The sequence below is a fragment of the Ambystoma mexicanum genome, chromosome 2p, assembly GCF_040938575.1.
Source record: "Ambystoma mexicanum isolate Mex_15411 chromosome 2p, UKY_AmexF1_1, whole genome shotgun sequence".
NCBI classification, from domain to species: domain Eukaryota; kingdom Metazoa; phylum Chordata; class Amphibia; order Caudata; family Ambystomatidae; genus Ambystoma; species Ambystoma mexicanum.
This window is the reverse complement of record NC_090923.1, coordinates 929,024,327-929,033,118: the sequence shown is the minus strand read 5'-3', so window position 1 is coordinate 929,033,118 and position 8,792 is coordinate 929,024,327. Positions and strand designations below refer to the sequence as shown.

Below are 8,792 nucleotides of genomic sequence, written 5' to 3'. Positions count from 1 at the left end.
ACATTGGTGTCAGCCAGCCACACCGTCGTGCAATAACACTGTGGCTGGCTGGCAATTCTGTCAGTCACAGCTGCCTCAGCCTGACTGACTCAATCATGGTGGCAGGCTCATTTCCCGTTGCGGCTATGGGCGAGGCACGATAATTACTCGCCGTGGCGTGGTGGGACCAGGGGGGCCCTGGCAGGGCCCCGGCTCAGCCTCACTTTTTGGAGGCAGCAGGGGGTCGGCCCAGGCTGTCCCCAGCCCACTTAAAGCACTGGGTATTGCGTGCCACTATAAAGAGGATGCTATCTACTTCCGTAAGTACATTGATACAGCAGAATCATATCAAAATTCGTATTGTTTCACATTTCGACAAACATAGGCTTTAGGCGAGCACGTCTGAAATCTTGAATCTACAGTGCTAATGAGAGGCTGGGGTACAATATATGTATATGGTCTTACCGACCTACTTGTAAAATAAAAGCTGCATTTAAGGTTTGAGGAATACAAAATAACAAATACCACAGCTTTCAAGTGGCTCCATGTAGTGCCTGACACCTTGATGAAATCTTGACTTTTCACTGTGTGTGATAGGACTTGTAAACCCATACTGGGGAAAACAAAACTACAGGTCCCACCACACAAAGTGAAAAGTCAGAACTGTCTCAGGATGTCACACGAAACATGGGGCAGCTTGGCATACAAGTAGAATAACTGTATCCTGGATGTTGACTCAAACGTCGACTCTGAAGCTATGGTTTACTAAGTGGGCATAGTGCGCCATGGCCGAGGATCTGTTAAGAATTCTCCATCTTCAGCAGCAAGACCCGAGAAACATTGAACAAACGCTCCAATCATCACAGACGAGAACTCTGAAAATCATGTACTTTGTGATGTCCTGGAGGAGATGGAGGGAGAATATATTTATCACAAATAGGTGCTGTGTGGTTGGTGTTACCAAATACCTGGCTGTACGGAATACTTAGTACTGCTGCTGTTGCTCACCCCTCCCCTTAGTTAAATAAAAGTGTGCTTGTAAGAAACAATTTCTCTTTTTCTCTCCCTCACCATCTTGGCACCTGAGCTCTGCTCTTCAGCATCTGCCTATAACGAGATGGCGGCCGCCAGGAAGACGAAACGTACTTGAGTCTAGCAATTCAAGAATTCAGCCGGTTAGGAAAAGTGCCAAAACTGGGTTATGCAAACACACTTTGGGGTAAGCCAGGCTAATCTTCTTTGTCAATACACCAACCGCTATCCTCCTTGGATGGTACTGACCATTATCCCATGTTGGCAAAGAAAGGGTGTGCATCATTATAGCTAGAACAAAATTGAAGCGGGCCAAACATCCAAACTTACAAACCAAACCATTGAAGTTCCACCCTCAAGTGGTACATTCTTTATACCAACCTGTAGCTGCCACCTTTCTCAGAACTTGTCAAATGCATTGTATTACCAGTCAACTGTGACCTCCATTGTTTTCTGCAGAGATGGACGGCGATCCAGTCTACATTTTAAGGAAAAATCCATAGACTGACTGTAGACTATTCTTATCCTTCTCAGAAGGTGTGTGCATAGGACCTTTGGTATATACATGTCTCTCCTGTAGTATTTTACCTATCTCTGTACTGCTTACTACCTACATGGTTATAGCACACCAATACCATACAGTCAATTCAATTTTCATCAGCCAATAAGCACCAATGAGCAGGAGAAAATAATCCCAAAGGAATAGCACATCATAGCCAGTATCCTTGTACTCCTTCTCCATTCAAAACACCAAAATGAGCACAGTTCATTGACATGAGGCCAGCACAGGGACAAATGGTATCTGTGGTCCATCGTAAAGGTTTCCAATCTGCATGCCACCTATCCATAGATATTCCCAACCACAACCAGGGAAGGGGTGAAAAGAGAATTTAGGAATGAGCACATGTGAATGCAAGAACACATGTTAAATTAACACCTTTAATTAACATGACACCATTAAACATATACATCACCTTTACACACACACATATGGGTTCTGGTTACTGTGGCTAACGATGCAATCATAACGAGTGTGGAGGCGGGGGAGGCCTTCAGACTTGTATCCCCCAGTGATGGTTTGCCCCATTGCCATTGATCCATCACTTATGATGGCACGCCAGCTTTGAGCCAGAGGTGGCAGGGTCCCGCCCTGGCCTCTGCTCAGGAAAAGATGCATCTGAACTGACAAGTGTGAGGCGAGCAGGAATTAACGGCAGAATCGTTTTGCTGGAAGCGAGTTGGTTCCATGATCATGCCATAATGACATTGCTCAATGTCTTTGGGCACAACCAGCAGAGATTTGCTCTGCTCCTGAAATGTATAAGTGTAGGTTTGGATGTAGGTTACAAATGGGGGAAGAGAGCTTCTGAGGTTTGATCATTACCAACACCACATGATGGTCACCGTGGATTAGCATATTATATTCCAGATCACTTTTAACTTTCCAGTTTTGCCACACATGGCTCAAGAATATTCAACAGCAAATATTTTATGGGCATTATCTCTTTGATAAAAAAAAGCCAGTGGGGTCCTATTTCAATCATTAGAATAAGACCCTATAAAAGTACTGTAGATGGCACTCTGCATTCACGGCTTCCTTTGAGAGACCACTACAATAACATCTAGCAGCAAACTGGGAACATTTCCTGAAGGATGCGTGGCACTATTTCTGGCAGCAGGCAGGATGCCCACCCAGTTAGACCAAGAGATGACCCCCTGTAGCCCTCGAGGTGTGCGGGGAGTATAGGAATGAGGGAAAGTCACCATCATCTCCTCCATTAACCCCTGACACTGGGCAGGTAGTGCTGGCAACCCTTGCAGGAACCAGTACTTCGAGATTGGCTTAACACTGGCAATATGTGTTTAATTGTTGGAATGTGTTGGCCCCTGTTTGTGGCCAGTGTTTGAAAGGGCAAAGCAGGTGATTGGAGAGGGAATATGGGGTGCGGAGGATGGAAAGGGTGAGCTCGAGCACAGGAGTCAAGAACACTAATCAGGGAGTCTTCGGGTGTTTGCATTGGATCACCAAGATTTCAATACAGAACATGGAGGGTATAGGGGGTGTGGAAAAGAAAAGGGCTTGAGTGGGTGAGGTGCATGTGTCTGGGGGAAAAGGAGCTTTGAGACCACATTTTTACCGAAGGGGTAGATGGGCCTGTCATCACTGCTGCATCTGACCACTGGAACTCAACGGTACAAGGAGACCCTTACACTAACCAGCATGGAGTTGCATCCGGCCCTTAAGCAAGGAAATGCACTACCTCTATTAGTAGATAGAAACCTTTTACAGTTTTGAGATGAATGTCCTCCTCCACTGAGACGAAGAACCCCTTACTGCAAGGGAGACCCCCACCCCAAGAAGAATATTGAGCAAACTGCTTCCAGTTGAATGCAATTGTTTTCATGCAGAAGACGCCTGCTTCCTGCAGGTGGCCCCTTCTTATTATGGGATGTTTTATTTCATGCGCAGAACAATCTATCCCTGAGGGAAGCACTGCAACAAGAACGAGCTGCCTGCTGGAGACACTCCCTCCTGCATGACGTTCTGTCCCTCTGCAGGAAGCGCCTGATGCAGACAGCAGTTACCTTCTCTTGATGGAAGTGTACTCGGGGAGCTCCATGCCCCATTACTTATTAGCGGAGAAAACTGATATTGTATTTTCATGATGCAATGAACCTTAGTGCCAACACTATTTTGAAATGTTTCTTCGCTCCAATGAAAGCCCTTGTCAATGGCTGTTTCTAATGTCAGACAGGCCCACACTTTCTTTCAACAGCTCCACGACGTGTGCAGGTCATGACATCAAATATATACACAAAATCAAAGGACAAATGTCTGTCACTGAAGAAATTCTGAAGAACATTTTCCCGTCGTTGGTAGAACTGGAGAAACTGGAATAAAATGTCAATTATCCACAACACAGGTTCCTTAATGTTCGCTGCTGTGTGCAGTTTGGTGCAGCTTTTACGCAGTTTTCAACTTCCCCGAAGGAAACTTTACGCTGCTAGTTTCAGGTCCTTGCAAATGTCAATGATTAAGACAATGAAGTGTGCCCTCAAAACTCAATGATTATTTACTCATCCTTTGAAAACAATTCACAAATCTCTTATTTTTTTGATCGGAGATTATATATCGTGGTAGGTTTGGAAGTATTAAGGCTATCAGCCAATTTGCTATTTTGTGAAAAATTTTCCTCCATTCCCCTAGGATACTGTGCCAGGGAGATTGAGCCAACCTACACCTGCGACTCTGCTTGATCCCGGAGTTTCCTTCGCTGCCGGGTATCTACAGGAAGCTGGTGCCCAGGGCGCAGCCTGGACAAGAAGGTGATGCTAAGGCGGGAGGCACGATTCAAGCTGACATGGACGCAGCGGGCCTCCTTGGTGACGACTATCTCTGAGAAAAAGGCTTGGCTCCGTGGAAGCTTGACCATGCTGTCACTGTTCTCCAAGTCCCTCACAATAGTCAGGATCTCCTGGCGTACAGCTTGATTCCAGGTGCCTCGCACATCCAAAATGGCTGACACATGACGCTTCCTGTAATAAAAACAGAGTGTTAACCAATAATTAATACATTATCAGTTAATACTAATACATATCTTGAGGAATAAAGGCACATTCTCCAATACCTACCCCTTTTATTTCAAAATATTTCTCTAAATACCTTTAAACATTTAGAAAGGCAACAACTAAGCCTTACTGCTGGATATCTCTGGAATCTAAAGCAAGAGCTATCTTTTTTTCCCCTCATGGATTCCCACTGTAAGCCCAAAGCCTGCCACTGATATAAACGTGGGATGAACTCTTTTCGACTACGGTACTATACCTCCTACTGACCAGGGCAGCAGAAATCCAAGGAATGGATTTTTACCCTATTGTGCATTGGCGGCTAGGAAGAGAGCAGTATATAAGCTTTAACAGAGCCAAAGTATATGTAGTTGCAGCTAAGTTCTCAATTCTAGTTAGGACGAATATGCTTTTTTTTTATGTAGTCACTGCTGTTCCATACACATCACCACTTTTCAGCCTATATTTAGTAACAATGAAAAGCTGTAAAGTTGCAGTAATACTGTGTATATTTTTTCCGCATTCCATTTAATCCTAAATGAGTTCCTAGGTACAGTAGGGCTGAGCACATTTGTAAGCCCCAGCAGAAAAGCTATTTGCCATGGATATTCTTTTTCCCCAGGTAGGTGCAATGCCAATGTGATGAGTCCTGAACCTCATCTCACCTCTTTCCTTTATGGTGAGAGGGGCATAGGGGTTCAATACAATACAAGGTACGCTATTGGCATGACAGGTTAGGTTGGACATATATTGCCAAAGTAAATACATAGGATCCATAAAATGTTAACATACTTTCCAGTAGTGATCATTTTGGGTTTCAGCTTTATAAAAGTCCTCAATGTTTTTTACACTGTGTAATACTGCGAGTATACTTGGGTTGCCAATCTGGGAGTATATTTGGATTTTGTAGAAGGGGCAAAGGGTACACTAGAATTATAATTTATAAAATGGGGTTCTAATTTGAAATGTTCTGGGTTAGGCAATCGGGGAAGACATTGGGTGGACAAATAGGGAGTACACTGGGATTGTCAAACTGGCATTTTGCAAAGGAGCTGAAGAGTTGGATTGCAAAGTGCCATTATAATGCGACTGAGCAAACTGTCACTATACTTGGCTTTTTACATTGGGAGAGTACTGTCTGTGGCTGTCAAACCTGAAGTGTGCTGGGTTGGTCTAACAGAGACTGTACTCAGATTGTGAAACCAGGGAGTGTCAATAAGGGAATATACATCATAGTATGAGAGGTTGTGGTCACTAAGTCGTGATATATCACCATACCCCATGCCATGATATGGTAGGTCATTGTGTCATGCCATGAGCTGGAGAAAGTGGTTCTAGGTCACGTGACCTAAGCCCTACCCACCTGTCACTCACTGATACTCTTTGCTGGGTTGGTTTAAGCTCTTTTTTTCCTACTTACCCAGACTTACATACTCTTTTCTTTTGCTGTTGGTGAGCTTGTGCAAGTGGATCTAGGTCATGTGACCTAAGCCCCATTCACATACCACTAGTAGTTTTTGGGTGTTTGATCAGCGGTCACACAAACCACCGACATCGCTGACCTCATAACCAACATTGATCTTGACAGCCTTTTCATTAACAAAAAGTGCTTTACAACATTCTCCCCAACATCTTCAATGTCCTTCAACCCACGGCTACAATCTCCAACATACTGACCACACAGGAAAAATTGGGGTGGAAGTCATCCATAAGATCAACTGGCCATGGACGGTATACTCAACCACTGCACAAATCTCTCTCATGCTGGTTCACCAACTCAAGCAACAATTCAATTACATTCCATCTTATTTACAGGACACCCCAAGGGAGTGGCAACTTCATCGATGATCTTTCCAGCTATCTCTACTTGGCAACATTCTCCTACTTTAACAACATCCTCCTCCTAGACTTACGTCCTTGAGCCTCATCAAGCAAAACACCCATGTGACTTCCTTTTCTCTCTGGGATTGTCAAACTGGCATTATGTAAAGAAGCATTATAGCTGGATTGCGAAACTGCCGGCATAATGGGACTGTGCAAACTGTCACTAAACTGCGGTTGTCAAACTGGGAGTGCACTGGGTTTGTCTAACAGAAAATGCACTCAGATTGTGAAAACAGGGAGTGTCAAACTTGGAGAAAAATAAGGTTATCCATATGGGAACATACTGATATTGCAAAGACTGGAAGTTCAACTTGGTAAAATATCCGAATTATGTAATCGAAAACTAAAATTGAATAATTTGTGTGTGTCAAATTGGGAGCTTTCTGTGTTAATCACACTGTAGCTTACTTGGATTGTTATGTAACGTCATATCTTCATGTCCTGAAGTCTTGTCATGATGTCATTAATAAATATGATGTCCTTACATCATATCATGACCTATGATAACTGATAGCATGATATGATGTAATCTATTGGGACATCACATAAAAGCCTTGTCATGATCGGTCATGACATACTACTATATGTCGTGCATGATATTGATGCATGTCTTGATATGTCATCATATGTCATGAATTGTCATAACATAGCAGATCATGAAATGACATATCATGTCACAACGCAATTACTGCAATGAAACCATGCCTATGGGTTTTTAGCACTTTAAATGCCAAAAACATGACATATTATAACGACTGGTTTGAGGGCTCACCTGTTTAAGCTTTGTAAGCTTCTTTCCTGCTGGATCTGGCTGCCCATGTTTCTTGGAGGTGCGGGTCTCGTGGAGGTAAGGACGGGCTTCTTCAGACGCCACTCTGTCTATGGCAGCTGACCTAGAGTTCAGTGTTCAATTGATGAATTGTCTGGGCCGGTATGGCGGTCCGGAGGCAACTGCAGAAGTCCTGGAAGGAGCGCTGTTGAAGGTGGTAAGTCGCAGCTGCAGTCGAGATCCGGAATGCTCTGGGAATCCTGGGTATGAGGTAAGGCGGTACGAGGGCAACCACAAAAGCAGTCCTGGATGGAGAGCCGCGGAAGGCAGTGAGTCTCATCCACAGTCGAGGTCTGGAAGGCTCCGGAAATCCTGGGTAGAGGTAAGGCGGTCCGAGAGCAACCGCAAGAGCAGTCCTGGATGGAGAGCCGCAGAAGGCGGTGAGTCGCAGCAGCAGTCGAGGTCCGGAAGGCTCCAGAAATCCTGGGCAGAGGTAAGGCGGTCCAAGGGTAACCGCGAGAGCACCGTGGCAGGAGGAAGACACGGTCGCAGAGAACCAGGAAGGCACAATGAAGCAAAGGGAATTCCTAAGAGCGAGCGTGAGGAACAGCACTCGAGCAAGGAATTGTGAGCGCATTGACATGCGCCGAACCGCAGTGCCGGGGCGCTTATCTAGGTGCGCTAGAAACTATACCGCTGATCAAGGAGCGGTGTCCGCCATGTTGGGAGGGTGTGGGGAGCATTCTGGCACGTTGTTGAATAGACCAGGAGGTTCAAAGGGGGAGATAGTGTGATTTCATGACAGTATCCCCCCTCTGAAGCCTCATAGCCCCCAGTTTGCCAGGATGCAGTCGATGGAATCGTTGCACCAGTCTGGGGGCATTGAGGTTGGTGACCGGTTCCCAGGTACGATCACTGGGTGGATAACCCTTCCATTCCACCAAGTATTGTAATCGTCTCCTTCTGTACCTGGAATCGCAAATTCGGGAGTCTTCATACTCAATTTGACCCTGGACGAGTAGAGGAGAAGGACGGGGGGCGTTCTTGGTAGAGCAGTGATAAGGTTTTAACAGGGAAGTATGGAATGCAGGATGAATTCTGTTCCAAGTTGGAGGCAATCATAGTTGATAGGCCACTGGATTGATTTTCTTGGATACAACAAAGGGGCTGTAGTAACGGGGTGCCAGCTTGTTTGGTCTTAAGTGTCTGGCTAAATATCAGGAGGATAACCAGACCTTATCCCCAACATCATAGTCTGGAGCAGGGCGTCTCTTGGAATCTGCAAATCTTCTAATGTTTTTCCTAGCCTGAGATAGATGGTTCAGAGCTTCTTGATGAACTGAAACCAACTGAGCAGTCCAGGAATCAACAGAAGGAACAGGACTAGGAGAAGGCAGCAATGATGGAAGTACAGAAGGATGAAAACCTAGGTTGCAAAAGAAGGGACTGGTCTTTATCGAAGAGTGTTCAGAATTGTTGTAAGCAAATTCTGCGACTGGTATGAGAACAGACCAGTCGTCCTGAACCTTGGTGGAAAAACAGCGTAGATATTGTTCAAGGG

The 8,792-nt window shown here is 45.1% G+C and overlaps 1 protein-coding gene across 7 annotated transcripts in view; it reads right to left on the bottom strand.

Annotated features, from left to right (window-relative positions):
- Positions 1-1,936: 1,936 nt before the first annotated feature.
- EXOC3L2 (exocyst complex component 3 like 2) overlaps positions 1,937-8,792 on the bottom strand; it is a 543,403-nt gene continuing 536,547 nt past the window's right edge. For all 7 annotated transcript variants that reach the window (XM_069644667.1, XM_069644660.1, XM_069644663.1 and 4 more), the window contains one exon: positions 1,937-4,548. In XM_069644667.1, the coding sequence (XP_069500768.1) occupies positions 4,248-4,548 (301 nt within the window). In that variant the 3' untranslated portion in view covers positions 1,937-4,247. The remainder of the gene's footprint in view (positions 4,549-8,792) is intronic.